This window comes from Dipodomys ordii, unplaced genomic scaffold, assembly GCF_000151885.1.
Source record: "Dipodomys ordii isolate 6190 unplaced genomic scaffold, Dord_2.0 Scaffold140, whole genome shotgun sequence".
Taxonomy (NCBI): domain Eukaryota; kingdom Metazoa; phylum Chordata; class Mammalia; order Rodentia; family Heteromyidae; genus Dipodomys; species Dipodomys ordii.
This window is the reverse complement of record NW_012267356.1, coordinates 2,393,378-2,411,334: the sequence shown is the minus strand read 5'-3', so window position 1 is coordinate 2,411,334 and position 17,957 is coordinate 2,393,378. Positions and strand designations below refer to the sequence as shown.

Genomic DNA, 17,957 nt, shown 5'->3' with positions numbered 1-17,957 from the left:
TCCTCCTGATTTGTTAGGGTAGGAGAATGACATTTTGATCAGGAAACCATAGTAAAGGAATAGAAACCTTCCCGGCTACAAGGACACTTGGTTTCAATGGAAGTGTCAGGTTGTTTTAGAGCATTTGAACTAGGAAGGAGGACTCCAGGGAATCAGCTGTGACATTTTCTGCTTTTCAGCTCCAATGCTCTGCAGGTCTACTGTGTGGAATGTCAGGCTCTGCACATAGCTAGTTCCCTGCAGTCCATTTTCAGTGTCATTTTCTCTCATTTCCATTCTGATTTTTTATTTTTATTTTTTGGTCTGTGTCACAGTTTTCAGCCCATGAATTATGCCTTTTAGTTTTTGCTTTACTCAATGAATCCCTTAAAGCATGTAGCCTGCTGTGCTCTCCTTTGAAAAAGTCAAAAGGCACAGGGCCATTTCAGTATGAGATCCCTTTTCTGAAGGTTGCAATTTGACTCTGTTTCCGATGGATAGACGATAATATTGTTCTTTGTGGACATACTTTCTCCACCAAATACAGCATGCATCTACATAAACAGCAAATAAAAACAAGTGATGCAAAATGCCTGAATATCATATTATCATATTCAGGACTTTATTTGTTACTCCTAAAATACCAAGAATAGAAAACTTAATCAATCAATCTATCAAGCTGTCTATCTATCTGTCTGTCTGTCTTTCCATCCGTCCATCTGTCTATCATCTATCAATTGATGATTAATCATCTCTATCTCATTTCTATCTCTAGCTCTCTATCATCTCTTATCTCTATCTTTTATCTATCTATATTTCTCTGTCATCTCTGTGTCTATCTCTCTATATAAACATATGTCATATTATCACTAAAAATAAAGTATGTAGTTAGCATTCCAACTTTTCTGATGATAAGTAATAGAAGTGCATTCACTATGTGATTTCTTGCCTTGAATTAGGTAACTTATTAAGCACCTGTCCTCTAGAGCTGAAGCATGCTTATTACCTGAGCTACTGCTGCTCCATTTTCTCTATACTATATACTCAATCAAAAGCTAAAACTGAGGAAACAACTGAAATCTAAGGAAATCATAAAAACAATTTTCTTATGATTTTGTCAAAGTACCTTATTCATTGGTTTAAGATATTGACTTATTGCCTTAAGCAAAAAGTGCCTTTGTCATTAAAAATGTCTCCTGCTAATTAAACGTATTGAAGAAGTAATGTACTGACATCTCTGTATGTTAATAAAGTTGGTCTAGATCTTTTGATAAACAATTACAAAAGGTTGTATTTTAGCTTAAATCTGAGATAGCTGCTGAGTGCTGGTGACTCATGTCTGTAATCCTGGCTAATTGGGAGGATGAGATATGAGGATGATTCAAAGCCATTGTAGGCAGGGAAGTTCCCACAAGACTTATATTCAATTAACCATCAAAAACAAAGCTGGAAGTGGAAATGTGGCTCAAGAAGAGCTCAAGAATAGGGCACAGGGCACTGAGTTCAAGCCTAAAGATAGGCGTGTTATACATGGACACACACACACACACACACACACACACACACATCTGATATAAATTCTAGCATTTCTTCAATAGAAATTTCCAACTAAAATTTCAAGCTGAGAATGAGATTTGGATGATTCTCACAGGTACTAACATTTGAGAAGCAATGGTTTAATGCCAAGAGGACATTAAGGAAGAAAACTGACAAGAAGTAATATCAAAGACCTTAAGTTAGAGCATGGTTCTTGTTTTATTATTGTACTCTCCCCAGCTACTTCTCTGAGGGGATTTTCTTAATTTCTTAAAGTCAGGCTATCTCTCAATAATTGGTTTTCTTCCTATCATAAATATTTTGCTCAAATAAGCACCTCAGCTCCATCTACACTTTCCTGAATAAAGCAGTCAAGTGAACAATTAATTAACCTGAAACTCAAAGATCACTATTACAGGAAGTACCAGAAAAATATTAAAAAAAACAAACTTAATGAGATTTTTAGAGCTGATTGTATCAGTAGCATCAGGAAGCCACAAATAGCAAGGGAAGATCTACAAGTCATGAGTTCCCAGATAGTGTGTCATGCAGCAACCCCAATGACCTCTAGTTTCAGAATTTTCCATGGAACATGCATAGGATAACTGGCAATGGGACATTTATGTAGCTGCTGGGTGTTAAGATTTAGTAAGAGGACCATTGTGGAGAGACTTGAGGGACTGCCTCAAAGAATATTATCACAGTTTCCAGCAGAACTTCAACAGAGTTGCACACGTTGTGAAAGCACAGTGCCAGCCAGTCTGTTAAACCAGGGCTTTGCAATACAGCAACCTAACAGGCAGCTTGAAAAACATTAAAGGACACATATATAACATGGAAGGCCAAGTCATATAGCTATCAGACTTTTCAGTGAGACAGAAGAGGGTGATAGAGATACACCCGAGCCAGAAAAAGAGAGGCCCTGCTTTGTCCCCCGGGGACGTGGAGAAATCCTCTAAGTAAAACAAAGTTCTCATTCCAAGAAAATGATAGAACTAAATGATAATCAGGGTTCCATTTGGAATGCAATACTATAGTCTACCAACTTTTGGGTTGTTACTCAAAGCTGGTGCTCTACCACTTGAGCTGTACCTCCACATTTTGGTGATTAATTAGAGATAAGAGTCTCACAGACTTTTCAGGAGCCCCCAGTACACAGGTCACCTTTTGATTAATCAGTATGTGTCTATAACTTTATCTTTACAGATCTATCTCTATCTAACCACCAACAAAGCTAATTGTACTGAAATGGATTCACAGTAAAATCGATTGCTTTTCAGCATTATTTTGCTTCTTGAACTCCTCTTTAAGTGTTTCCGCCATCTTAATTTACTTTTCATTTACCTAATCTTTTTACAAGCAAGAGCTTCTTCACAAATAATACATATTATTTATTTGCCTAAAACAAATGAATGTGTAGAACTCAACTATGGTACATAAATCAAACTATCATGCCCTCTTTCTTGAAATGTAGTCCAGAGAGAGAATAAAGTTAGACATTCTTGAGTTTTATGAGATATGAAGATTACCCAAGGTCCTCTTCTGGAGGGAAAAAAGGCAAAACTGAGGATAGAAAGAGGGTGAACAAGGGAGACATGACAGTATTTATTTAATTTGGCATGAATTGCAAAAGAATCAAAACATCTACTGACAAAGGTTAGGAAATGTACATGGCAAAAAAAAAAAGAAGAAAGGAATGGTTTGCAATCAATTATCTCTGAATTTAACTTGTGTTGCTTAGGCTGGGAGCAGAAGATTCAAATTTAGAAGCAGAGACATCAAAAGAAATCTGTATTTTGAGAACAGTAATAGTAGAAAAGACAGCTTTTGACTTACATCATTTCCTGTTTCCCTCTGAAAAATAGAAATCACTCCTTTAGTAGAAACTCTGCTTGTGTCTATGGCCAAAGCGTGAGAAGACGCAGAGTCTCTGAGAAAACTCAGAGAACCTGATCTTAACTGATCTCAAGACCTAAGCAGGAAGGCATCTGGTTAGTATCTGACTGGGAAATAGCCTAACTGAACTTCAAGCTTCTCATTGCCTCTATGAGATGGTATTTCCATATTTCCAGCTACCAGTCAACAATGGGAGGGTTGAGAAAGTCTTGAAATGATTCTTCATTCTTTTTATTGGCAGCCCAGAGGAATATCTACATTTTAGAGGAAGGCATGTTATTTTCTACCAAGTTTCATGGTAAATTAAGACCCAAGATGCCTCTTGTTGTTAGCTAAAATTAAAATATAAAAGATAATTTTCCTGACCAGTTGGCTTTACGTTTTTAAAATTAAAATTCACCAGTAAAAGACTCACAAAAAGAGTAATAAGATAAATGTCACAGATACTTTTCAGTGATTGATTTAAAATTTACTATGCACTGACGAATAGTATAAAGGATACTTGTATTTTGGAAAGGATACTTTGTATTTGGAAGGGAATGAGCAGGAGTTTGGAATCCTGAAACCTTCCTTTATTTATTTTTTGTCCGGTCATGGGGCCTGAACTCTGGGCCTGGGCACTGTCCCTCAGCTCTTCAGCTCAAGGCTAGCGCTCTACCTCTTGAGCCACAGCCTCACTTCCGGCTTTTTTGTTTTTGCTTATGTGGTGCTAAGGAATCGAACCCAGGGCCTCAGGCATGCAAGGCAAGTGCTTTAACCACTGAGCCACCTTCCTAGCCCTCCTGAAACCTTCTTGTCCTCACTTAAAAATAATATCCATTCTTTTCTATATTGTTTTTGAAGTATTTTTGCATGCAGCTATATTAAAATGTTAAATATATGACAGTGTGCCTGATAATACTGTTTCTTGCTCTTGTATGCCTCACATTACAATCTATGCCCTCAGGATAGAAACCATTCCTTTGCACCTCCTTCAATTCCCAAATTCCAGGTCAGTTACTGCCATCTAAAATTTGTGCAATAATTACCAACTAGGCTAGTCAATGCATTTACTCTATAACAACTTCTTAAATATATATTTTTATTGTAAAGATACTGTACAGAAGGGTTACAGTAATATGAGAAAGGTAATGAGTACATTTCCTATTGAGCATTTTTACCCCCTCTTTTGTTTTTCCCCTACCATCCCTTCTCTCCCCACCTTCCCAACTTCTCCCTCCTCCCCGAAGTTCTATAATGACTTTTTAAAATAATATTAATGGAACATATTCTGACAAATCAAACATCTGGCAGTAAAATAATTTCATTCCTTTCCAAGGCCAGCAATAAAGAACATAAATCAATATGAAACTTGCATGATAAGACACCATTGGAACTCAGTTTTGATTTTAACAATCAGATATGTTCCGAAACCTCACTCTCTCAAGTCCAGGGGCAGTAACTCATAGAAAAGAATGTAGTTGCTTCTCCTAAGCACCTCACAATTTTCAGTCCTTGCTTATTTTTTTTTCTTTAGAATTTGACTGATAGAATCTTTGCCATGTTCTAGTAGGACAGTTAGAGTTTATCACAATGCTTGGATCTAGATGAATTAAAAAGTTGAAAAAGATCACTTAGAGGTTGATGAATAGTCATCAATTATGTTAAATAAAATAAGATTTTGGATATTTATCAGATACTTGATATGACTTGGCAATTCTAATAGTGAAGCATTTTAAGTTACTTCCAAAGCAATTACTCATAGAAAGTCAAAATGACTAATGAATGTCCATGTATTAGTTCCAAAAATATTTTACAAGAATTTAACTCCTTTGTACATGTATGTAAAAATAATTTAACAATTAAAAAACCCACAAAAAGTAATGTAGAAAATTAGGAAACCAAGTGAGAAAAGAATATATAATGATTTGTTTCACATCAGTGGTTTGGATGAAACAAACATTTAACTGCACATGTTTTTGAGAAATGAACTCTTGAACTCTTGGTTTTCAATATGCAAACTTTCTAAAGTTTTTCCATTTCTTTTTTTTTTGTTGGTTGTGGGGCTTGAACTCTGGGCCTGAGTGCTGTCCCTCAGCTCTTCAGCTCAAGGCTAGTGCTCTACCACTTGAACTACAGCGCCACTTCCAGTTTTCTGGTGGTTTATTGGAGATAAGAGTTTCATGGACTTTCCTGCCTGGGCTGGCTTTGAACAGTGATCCTCAGATCTCAGCCTCCTGAGTAGCTAGGATTATAGGTGTGAACCACCAGCTCCCAGCAGTCTTTCCATTTTTTAACCAATATATTTGTTGTAATGAGGAGTAAAAATTCATTGTTTATATATACCACATTTGTCCATTGAGGGACATTTGGGCTGATTACCATATATTGACTATAGTGAATAATACTGCAGTGAACATGGCTGTGCTGGTGGCTTTGTTGCATGGTAGCTAGAACCTAGTACCTATAAATCTGTAAGTAAACACATTGGGTGGTATGCAAGTGGTTACAAATGAATTAATTGAAGTATAACAGACTGTATGGAGAGCTCAAATAGTATAATTTTTTAGAAAGTCTAGGTCAATGCCCAACAAAACACCAGGGAATGGGTACATGCACGAGGGGTCATAGGGCCAAGGGGAAAGGGGAAGGCAAATATAAGGAAGAAGGGAGGAAAATGCAGTCAAGAATCTATTGTATACTATACAATTAAGAAAAGTAAGGAAAGAAGAGGGGTGAGACTGTTGCAGGGGGTCATACTGATCAAGATGCACTATATACATAAACTTCTTTATTAAATGGTACCTCCTTAGAGATAATTAAAAATTTGAAAAAGTTTCCAAAGGAAATATTATCTTCCAGAATATCAAAAACATGCCTTTGAGTCCTCTTGATATAAGGCATAGTAAATGTAATACATTTAGCATTGGACATATTCTGAAGTCAGAACGGACAGTTGGCATAGTATTTTGAACTTATCATATGGGTTCAGTCTTTTTATTGATAATTTGTCAGGTATGATGTACGCTGTGCAAGACCCTCTGGAAGGTACCAGGGATAAGAAATAACTGAAATAGATGTCCTCCTCTCAAGGAACAGACATAAATTAGCCATGCCAGGAACAGACTTAAATTAGCCATGCCACAAATAAAAGAGCTAGAAATCACAGTATCAAGAAAGAGTGTGAGTTTCCCAGTCCTGTTCAACTAGCTCCTCTTGAAGTAGCTATGGTGCCCTTCTTACAAGAAACAGCTTTGAGAACAAGCCAACCTACTTTGGCAGTGCTTCTGACATGGCATAGATAACACTAAATGCTCATGTCGTGCTATCAAGAAGAACAAAAAAGCCAAAGACTCAACATTATTCAATAAAGAACACAACCATAGCCAAACACATGGTTAAAAAGGGACTTACACAGACATGCTGTGTTCTTACCCCTATTGTTCCAAAACTTTCTGGCTTTCTTCTCATCTTTTTCTTGCACAGGTGCGTCCATATCCATTTGACCAGGTACCACAGGGACTTAGGGCTTGGAATGACATTAAAAGGCGTAGGCAGAGTACCTCCTTCTTCAAAGTAGCTCATCCACAGCTTTGTTCGTGCAAATTTCCATTCTATATCTGCATGGTCCTGAACAGAAATAACATGACAACAATTGAAAGGTATCTTCATTACCCAGGGGAAGAAAAACTTCAGGGAGAGCCTGAACCTGACAAGGAGTCAGGAATATTAATTAAACTACTTAAGAATTAAATTGCTTACTAAAAACCCTATAGATAACACCTAGGGCAAGTCATCTAAATGTTTCAGATGATGACTTACCCTTACCCTGTCAGAGTTCACCACTCCTTACTCATTTTTTCTTCTCCAGTGATACAGATATATAAACAAATCTTGTATTAAAGAGACTTCCGTGGTCAGTTATGACTCAAAGATGAACTTGAATAGCTACCATTGTAAACTCACATAGCTCTGTTTCATTAGTTCTGATCAGAAATGGATCTTTGTATTATTCAAAGCTACATCTTTGTTTGTTTGTTTTTGTCGGTTGTGGGGCCTGAACTCTGGGCCTGGGTGCTGTCCCTCAGCTCTTCAGCTCAAGGCTGGCTCTCTGGCACTTGAGCCACAGCACCACTTTCTGCTCAAAGCTTCATCTTTTAAAGATGCTCATAGCTTAGCTTTTGTGCAACTCTTGCTGGATATGTACCTTGTGAATCATTCTTTCTTTGTTTCTAGGGCTTGAACATAGGTCCTGGACATTGTCCCTAAGCTTTATTTTTTTCCTCAAGGTTAGCACTCTACCACTTTGAGACCCAGCTCTACTTCGATTTTTGTGCTGGTTAACTCTAGATGAGTCTAACAGACTTTCCTGCCCTGGCTGGCATTGAACTCTGATCCTCAGATCTCAGCTTCCTGGGTAGCTAGCATTATAGGTGTGAGCCACCAGCACCCGGCTGGTGAATCATTCCTGCCCACTTTCAACCAATAGTCGGAAAGGCACAGAGAAGTGTAGAATAGAGCTCCTCTATCATGGCATTGAAGCTTGGTATCATAAGCTTAGACAAATTTGCCTAGATGAGAGTCTGATTTCCCATAAGCCAGAGGCTATGCCCCTCATCTCTCTGATTTATTAACCTACTGGGGGATTTGGTTCATTTCTGGCAATGAAATGGAAGGCAAGGAAGTCTCTTCTTAAATTGGCTATATATCTTATTTAAACAGAAAATCTGGGAGGAAATCAGTGGCAGAAAATAAGCATTTTAAGAATTCAAAGCAGCTCACTGTAACCAATTAATCATATAAATGAGAACTCAGCTTTTAGACTATGCTAATACTACTACTGCTGTGTGTTATTGAGTGCATGTGGTGTATCTAGAGTATGCATGGACATAGGTGTATATATGGAATTCACTACACAAAGCAAAGAGTTTTGTTCTAGGTACTGGGCAGCTGTGCTGTGCAGAGTCAAGGAACTACATGTTCAACTAGGGGTAGACAGAATTACAGCAGCCTTAGCTTCCTTCACTTTCCCTTTTTGTGTTATATTCCCTTCTGTCCTCCTTTCTTTCTAAACACACATAGATGCTATGCTTGACTATGCAATTTGAGAAGCACAGAAAACTATGCAACTCATGAATAGTAATAGAACTGTGTTTTGTTTGCTTTAGCTATGGAAAAAGGGAGTCAGAAGAACTGGCTCAAGAGAATAAAAAGTCAGACACTTAGATAACTTGTTGGTCTTCTGATTTCCAGGGAACCACAAAGTAAGGTTTCTTCTGAACCAATAAAAGAACACACAGAGTTCAGGAGAAGCCTTATTTTGTGATTCTCTGACCATATCAATTATAATATCTTCTCTCCTTTCATCCTGAGTTGAGGCTTTCTTTTCTGTACTTTTATAGTCAATTTTTCTCTTGTGAATATTGAAACTATTTTTTTATTTTTCTGTCACTACCACACATTTCATTATCATTGGGAACAGAACCTTTCAAAGTTCTTTCAATCCCTAAAAATCAAGTTATATATGGTAGGGACACAATAAATATTTTGGTCCATTGAAAATGTGTGGATGAGAAGGATTGAATTATGACTTGCATGATTTCTTCTGTCTTATAATTATTATTTTTCCTCTTTTTAATGATTTATTCCATGGCTCTGAGTTGAGTCCAGGCAGTACAACAAGAGAAAGCTCTGATAATAGGTTTTGCTCTTCTGGATAGGTGAAAGCTAAATGTATGACCTGCCTTTGACTCAATGAGGCTTTATGCACGGGATGCTGGGAAGTTCGACCATCCTAGGTTCTTCATGCCTCACTTGCTTTATAGCATGTGCACTAAACAACAACAAAACAGAGTGATAGAGATGATTTTCTTCTTAGAGGTAACGTTGTTTAGAAAAACATGCAGAACATAAAAGCAACCAGAGAATATTACACTCCTCTTTCTCAAGTAAGATCGTTCCTTGAAGTTAGGATACTTAACATTTTTATACAATCCAAATAACTTGTAACTTCTCTGTAACTACCTTGGTAGAGTCTTTCTAATCTGGTATTGTTCTCAATGTGGAAAGTACAATTTACGTTTTGTAAATCTATTGACGAGAAGGACACAGCACTTCTGAAACAAATATAGAGAGGCTTTGTATAAAATTTTCAGGTTGCAAAATGCTTAAATGGAGCTTTCTCTGTCTCTCTCTCTCATACACACACTCTCTTGATACAAATTCAGCTACTCGTTGAATATTCAGTGAGTTAGTCCTAAATTCTAGGACTTCAGCATAGTCATAGGAGCTGTTAGGCACTGTACATCCTTTAGTCTGTGAAACACTAAATATAAATAATATATTCCAATGTTTTACGACAGGTGTCTTATAAGAAAAATTTTCTTCCATAAAGAGGGTTTAAGTAAAATTCCAAGTGCTACTTGACAAAAGAAATTGACAGAGAGTTAACCAATGTTACACTATAATTATGGTTAAATATAGAAAAATAGGCCACATATAATTCTGTCTATAACATGCTTCTTGTCTAACATATAAAAGGAAACTTGAGAAATATGTATTATACTAGTGCTAGTGAGTTTTATGCATTAATTTAACTCAGATTAGTTTTGAATTTTTATTAGTTGTTCTATGGTTTTAAAATAGGGGGTTCTATTTGTTAGGCTGGTGCTCTACCACTTGAGCCTTTACCCAAGTCCTTTTAGCTTAGGTCATTTTTCATATGGCATTTTGAATTTTTTATGCCTGGGACCAATACTCTTGTGTATACCTTCCCCTAGCTGAGATTACAGATGTGAATCATCATACCCACTTTGTATTGTTGAGATGGGGGTCTTGCTAACATTTTGCACAGGCTGTCCTCACACAGTAACTTTTCCAGTCACAAACTCTTGGGTAGCTGAGGCCTTAGGCATGCCACCTTTCTGGTCCATAACCTTTACGTTTTTATGATACTGATGAGTTATAGGCATAGGTAACCAGCATGTGAATTCAATTTGTCTCATTTCTTGCAGTACTTCTAGTTTCTACAACAGTGTTTTACATTCCAGAGTTTCAAATAAAAATATTACAGTATTTTATTCTAGAGACTTCAAGATCACTGCTCCATTGTTTTTCTTCTTTTTTAATATATATTTTTTATTGTAAAGATACTGTACAGAGGGGTTATAATTACATGAGTAAGGTAATGAGTCCATTTCCTATAGAGCATTGTTACCTCTTCCTTTGTTTTTCCCCTACCACCGCTTTTCTCCCCACCTCCCCACCTCCTCCTCCCCTCCCCAAGTTGTAAAGACAATTTTCAACATAGTGTCTTGTCTATGATTTAAGAAAGTGAAAGTCCTGTAGCCCTCTCTCTTGCCAGATTTTTCTCAGTACTTCCTTTTTATTTTACAGACTTGGTTCCTCACTGTCAAGGTTAAAGGTCAAATGCATAGAGACAATGCATAATTCATTGGGCCCTGCAGAGATAAATGCTGAACCTAAGTTGTGCTTAGCTTATTCTTGCTATAACCAATTACTCTCTGGCAAGATGTTTCTTTTCTCATCATGTGTAGCTTGACAAAACTAGATCAATATAATCATCGATGGTATAATACTGCTGGAAAATATCATACGATCACTTAAAGGATAATCCTGGTCTGTAACATAAAGGTTCCATTGTAGACTTAATTATCTGTGAAAAATATAGCTAATCATAATACGTTCTAAAAGGAGTATTGAATTTAAAAAAATCAACTTACAGCAATTAGTTGGTAAGAATTGTTCATCATTGCTATTAACATATTGAGTAAGACAACCAGAGAGATGACATTGTATGTCCCAAACATGGTGGCGCCCACAAACTCAGTGAATTCATGCTGTGCTTTGACATTGGTCACATATAAATTGATGAGCCCAAATACTGACCAAAAGAGAGATTGCAGTGTCTCAAATAACCTGGAATAAAGAAAAAGTGGCAGCAACGGCTCTATTAAACACTTATTTGATGAAATGTAGCAACAGAATATGATACTAGTAAATATATTTGTATATATTTGCATATATATCAAAAGCAAAATAAGATTTTAGGACAATTATCAAATTAAACTTAAAAACAACTAAATGAAACAATTGAAAGCAAACTATCAAGAAAATCATAATTAACTTTTCTAGATGAGCTTAATTTTCCCAAGAGCATTAATGCTACCTACATGTAGTTTTCTTAAGGAGAAGGGGTAGAAAAAGTACTTATTAGTATCTGTTTTTTGCATAGTCACTGTGTTAAGACTGGTTTTTGCCTTTTTCAAGTGATTGGGGAAAATAAAAGAGGAAGAAGAATTTTTTGAAATCTTAATATTATGTAATATTCACATCTTAATAGCCACAGATAAAATGTTATAAACCACAATGTCTCACCATTATGTATTATTAGTAGTAGCAATAATAATATAGGATTATGGTTTATTTTGTGCCAGCTACAATCACAACATAAATAGTTGCATCAGAGAAATGCCTGGAGTTTTTATTTACTACTTGTTTCTTTCCAGAAGGTTTGTTGATTCTTGTCCTAAGTGCCTGAGGAGTAGTAAATAAATGATATCCTAAAGTTGAGGCTTTGAAAAACACTGGCTCTTATACTTGGTTCTGCTTTTGGTGGTAGGAGAATTCAAAATGAAATTGCTGTTATAAACTTTTATGTTTACAATTAAAACTGAATATAGTACTTCCTATAAGATAGCAAAACAATCTCAGAATACTTATAGTAAAATTTTATTTTCATTTAATCTCAAGAAACATTTTACTCATTTCAGCTAGTGAATGGACTCTGGTGACTTTATTGAAAGTCATACTATGAAACGTAGAATCATTAAAAGAGCATCCACATCCAAGTAGAGATTTGTCTGTTTCAAGGAGACCGAGATAATACATTAACATTATGTAATAGAAATTGGCAGTTTTAATGCTCTTTGAAAATGATTAATATACTATTTACATTAAAAAAAAACAAAGACCTTCTTACAGTTGGCATGATGAGTAAGGAGATGGGATTTCGGTCTAGGGAGATTAGCAGTAGATTCGAATCTAATTGTAGAGCCCAATGAATCACAATTCCTAATGGCTCCAACCTATGTGTCTTAATTCATGTATACACCTTCATGGAGTGGCAATCCTTACATAAGTCTCTGGAACAACTCACCTGTGCCTCAACAGACAAGGTCAGCCATGGGAAAGTGACTCAAGAAAGTAAAATAAAGAACATGGCCTGTGACTGAACTAAAATAAAAATGGTAAGATTATATTTCCACAAAGGTTTTACTTCAAAATATCAAGATAATGAAGAAGTGGCCTAAAGAGATGAGATGACAGGGTTTATGATGTAGAGTCAGCACGTTTGGAATGAAGAGATGACAAGGGTTTGCAACAATGCACACTAAGAGACAGAGAACAGTAGATGCTTGGCCAGGCAATAAGTAAACACAAAGGTGTAGATGAATTATCGCAAGTACATGCAGAGTAGAAATGTCCACTCCTAGTCCTTCTCAAGGACTCCACTCTCTGGATATGCCCTCCCTTGCTAACATTTACCCTTACTGGTAAGATCAAATGAACATAATTCCCTTCATGATACTTAAAACAAAATGTCTTTACTTAAATTTCTAGTTCATATGACCCAGAAATTCTGACTAGATACATCCAAATTAGTGTATAAGATTCTATCTCAAATTTAGTGGTTTGTTCTTTTACAATTAATTAATTTAATTAATTAATTGTGTGTGTGTATGTATGTGTGCTGTTACAGGGTCTTGAACTCAGGGCTTGAGTACTGTCCCTTAGCTTTTTTTCTCAAGACTGGTACTCTATCACTTGAACCATAGCTCTACTCTGCTTTTTTGGTGGTTAACTGGACATAAGAGCTTCATGGACTTTTCTACACAGGATGGTTTTGAACTGGGTCTTCGGATTTCAGCATCTTGAGTAGTTATGTCTGCAAGGCATATACTACAGGTGCCCAGCATGATCTGATATTTCAAATTGAAAAAATGATTCTAGGAGATACAGTTTAATTTTTATTTTTGGAGCCATTCAGTGATATAAAATTTATTAAAAAAATAAAGCTGCAGTTCTTATCAACTTCAGTCAGAATGAAGGATGCTTAAACCCAGATGCCAAATTCTAATAATCTCAGAGAAAGCCAAATCTCATTCACTATCCCCAAATCTACTAAAATAGATTCTTGGAAAATTTCTCAGTAGAAAATAACTTTGGCCAATATAATGAGTTCTATATTTTTAATAACTTGTGGGCATTCTTTGGATTCAATAGGAAATAGTTTTGTCCTTTCTTTCTAAATAGTGGGCATTACTGTAAACACACACACACACACACACACACACACACACACACACCAATTTGACTCCCTTTCTCCTGAGAGGAATAGCAGTTTAGAAAAAGTTACAAGTTACATAGCACACATTATATAATAAGTTACATAAAATATTAACAAATAAATTCCATAACAGTGGCTTTTTCACTTGTTCTAAACAGTGATACAGAAAAAACTTGTTATATTTGAAGAGTACTTATTTCTCCTGTCTAATTTTTTATCAGTAAATCTTCTGTAAAACATTTATAGATGTTTTTAAATGTTGAATTTAAAAAAGAGAAATTCAAAATCAAAGACATTTGGTGATTAATTGTGGATTTTTATTCTCTTTTTTTCCCTTCTTTCAGTGGAATAAAACAGTGGTGAAATTTATTGAATATTTTCACCTAACCAAAGTATTTTACTAGATATTGATATCTCTAAATGAATTACTCTTTCATTAGATGAGTATTTTTAAGAAAAAAAATCAACCTAGTTTAACATTTCAAAGCTATTGCTACCAGAAATATTTGCATCATTAGTGAACCTTCAAATCTATTGAGACCATAAATTTAACACTCTTTAATGTTACTAATATTTCCCTCCCTTTGTGGAAATTTCCCAAGATAATGTTATACCTTAATTAAGTGGCAATTGGCACAAAATCTAGGTTGAAGCCAAAATGAAGACCGTTGAGACTCAATTTCCCTAAAGATGACATTTTATATACTGTCCTTTGAAGATATTTCCCAACTATTACTTTTAAAAAATTAGCTTCTCCCCTTTAAAAATATGTAGCAAATAAAAGAAACAGAACACATAAGAAGCGAATGGATTTCTCAGTTGAAGATTTCCTTTGCCTGGTGAGACTAAAATGATGAGCAAGCATAAATGAATACAAGGCCCATTTTGTATTTTACAACCCCCAAGTGTAATATTAGAAGAAATAAAGCATGACTCTAATTAGCCAGTCCCAAACATTAGGAATTCACCTCCAATAAACATAAATGTGTTTTGCTTAATCCTGGGACAATACTTGACACACACCTTCACTTCTCATGTTTGGAAACATGAGAAGTGTAGCTTGATAATCACAGCAACTAAATATTTAAATATTTTTTAAGAGGTATGAAGTTCTTCCAGTGTTAATTAGAACACACCGTGGAAGCATGAATACGGTGGGAGGAAGTGTCCATTGGCTGGCAGGAAAATACAGAGAAACGTACAAGACAGGAGACATTGACCACAGTCTGGCCTAGGCCAGAGTTTATAGCCAGGCAGATCAGGAAAGGCTTCCTTGCAAATGTATATTTAGGAAAGGATTTGGAGCAAAAAATACAAATCTAGCTGAGTGGAAGGGAAACACATGGACATTTCTAGGGTGAAAGAAGATGGCATAATAGAAATATATATGTATATATATGTGTGTGTGTGTGTGTGTGTGCAACTTGGTAATGTAGAATAGAGAAACATCTGGAAATTGAGAAAAATGAAACTGGAAGAAGAACATGAGAAGCAACACAGTTTTAGGTGTTGTGTGGGGTGCTTTCTGGAAGGTTAAACATGGAATCTGAAGCAGAAGGCAACAGTCATTTCTGGGGTGGTCTTGACAAGTAATGTGTGTTAGGATTTTCAGTATGAAGTAAAAAAGGTTACATGAAAGATGGGGTGTGTTCTCTGATGGTCCCCCATCCAAGAACTGAGAGACCAGCCATCCAGCAGACAATATCCAGGAGAGTTGTTAGATTCCTAGTTTTCATTTGGGAAGAGGGAAGTTTGTGGGATTTGACCATGGGAAATCCTAAGCTAATTGCTCTGGGCAATTAAATAATAAGGAAATGATCACCATTGAAAGGTGAGTTCAAGCATCAACAATGAGATATCATTCACAATGATAATGAACAAATGAAGCTACCATAGAAAGATCCATTACATTCCCTTGGCCTCAGGTCAGAGCAGAGAAATAGGAGAATGACAAGAATGAGTGAACTATAGGAATGAAGAAGTGCTGTGTAAGAATAGAAAGATAAAGAGTCTGAGAACAAGGATAGACAGGGGAAACTGGGATGGTTTGGGGCTTTCTTTGATTCATGGTTTATTATCAAATATATTTCTGAAATGAGTTGAACTAGTTAAAGGCTGAGATTAAAATTTCATGTGCAAATCCACAGATGTTGGTTAATTAAAATGGAGTTTTAAATATCAGAATTGAGATAAAACAGATGTGAGATTAAATCAACAAAAGCAATTTAGCTGTAGGTGATTAACCTGAGAACATTGATTTCCTCTCAGTTGAGAAATTACTGAAAAGCTGTTGTCTCTTATAGTGCATGCAATTCTGTGATAACCATGAATACTAGGCTTTTAAAGTCATCTACAAATTAACATGTATTCAGATGGGATTATAGTGTATGGGAAAAATCACCTAGCTTCTCAATCTGCTCAATAGCTCTCTATTTATCATGTTAGGAAAGAAAAGAGCTCAGATAGGGGAGGTACACTCTTTCAGAGCTTTGGAGAATGAAACGTGGTGCTCTTGAAGTCAGCAAGTCGGATATTGATGGCTCACACCTGTAACCCTAGCTACTCAAGAAGCTGAGATCTCAGGATTGAGGGTTGAAGCCAGCCTTGGCAGGAAAGTCTGCAAGATTCTTATCTCCAATTAACGAACAAAAAGCCAGACATGGAGCTGTAACTCAAATGGTAGAGTGCCATCCTTTAGGTAAAAGTTCTAAGGGACAGCACCTGGGCCCTAAGTTCAAGCTCCAAAACTGGTACACACAGAAAAAATAATAACAGAGGGTAATTTTGGATATGGCAACTGCTTATTCCAGTTTAAGAGAACAGAGAATTTTGCATGCCTAATGATAGCAATGTTTAGATTAATCTTGAGTTTCTATCTATATAGAGTTAATTTTATTTTATTTTTGATGATACTGGGCTTAAACTTGCAATGCTAGGCAAGCATTCCACCACTTTTTCCATGGGCCTCATCTTATATTTTTAGATAGGGTATCATGGTTTGCCTGGGTTGTCTTTGACTCATGTTCATGTCCCTTATGTAGCTTGTATTATAAGCACAAGTCACTATACCTGGCCAATAGATGTTTAGAAAATAAGAGAGAGATAGGAAACAAGAGATGTGAAGGGAATCCAGTATCTGGAAAACACATGAAGAAATATGGAGAAGTTAAAAAAATATTGGGTTTTCTAACATGTTTGGTTTTATACATATTCTAGCTGTTAATATTTCATAGATTTTCTTTTATGTTCCACAATTCTAAAGAGTATACATAGACCTTATGAAGTAATTAAAAAGAAAAGGTGATTTAATAAAGATTAAATGTAGCAGATAATTGTGTGTGTGTGTGTGTGTGTGTGTGTGTGTGTGTAAGAGAGAGGGAACAGAGAGAGGAAAAGGAAGGGAAAGAGAAAGAGGAGCATACTAAGGCTTGAAATCAAGGCCTCATGTTATTGCTTGGCTTTTCTGTTCAAGACTAGTATCTTGCTACTTGAGCTGCACCTTCACCTCTGACTTCTTGCTGGTTAATTGGAAATAAGAGTGTGATGGATTTTTCTATTTGTTTGGTTTAGAATCAAATCCTCAGATCTCAGCCTTCTGAGTTGTTAGTGTTATAGGTGCAAGCCACTGCCACCTGTGCCTGCCTAGAGCAGGTAGTTGTTTTTCTTATGTCAGACTGACTCACTTTTTATTCAAAGCCATGTTGATTTTGTTCTGTGATTTATTTATGATTTCAATTTCCATTTCCTTCGCACTCATTTGTCAAGGATTTTCTTTTCTTTTTTTTATGTTCACAATAGAGTATACTCTAAACTTGGCCCAAGATTACCATCAGAAATGTCTTCCAACTTACGTGGAAAATGCATTATTCTGTTTTTCACACCGTATGCCTTTGCAGCTTAAGCCCTTCGTTTCTTCATAATAAAAGTACAATTGATTCAAGCCATTTGCAAATGCTAGCAACACAAGGCAGTAGATGAAGAGGAACTTCAAAATGTCCAGAAGCATTCTTCCCAGAGATATTTGTAGAGGTCCCAGGTGAGAATTTGCCGTGAACAATGAGATCAGACGTAGGGAACTGAAGATATTTGCAATAGCAAATAAAGCCTCAGCCACCAGAGTGGGGTGCCACATGTCCCATGACTCTCGTGGATTAAGAGCACTGTACTGGAGAAAACAGAAACAGAAGCAAAGTAAGAC

At 36.1% G+C, this 17,957-nt stretch overlaps 1 protein-coding gene across 7 annotated transcripts in view; it reads right to left on the bottom strand.

The window, feature by feature from the left end:
* Positions 1–17,957, bottom strand: part of Trpc4 (transient receptor potential cation channel, subfamily C, member 4) — a 146,395-nt gene that overhangs the window by 8,610 nt on the left and 119,828 nt on the right. For 4 of the 7 annotated variants that reach the window (XM_013031462.1, XM_013031464.1, XM_013031465.1 and 1 more), the window contains 3 exons: positions 17,611–17,924; positions 11,133–11,328; positions 6,826–7,020 (listed from right to left, as the gene is read on the bottom strand). In XM_013031462.1, coding sequence (XP_012886916.1) covers positions 6,826–7,020; positions 11,133–11,328; positions 17,611–17,924 — 705 coding nt within the window. Of the gene's footprint in view, positions 1–6,810; positions 7,021–11,132; positions 11,329–17,610; positions 17,925–17,957 lie in introns of all 7 variants that reach the window. The other 3 variants (XM_013031461.1, XM_013031463.1, XM_013031466.1) reach the window with 2 other exon arrangements.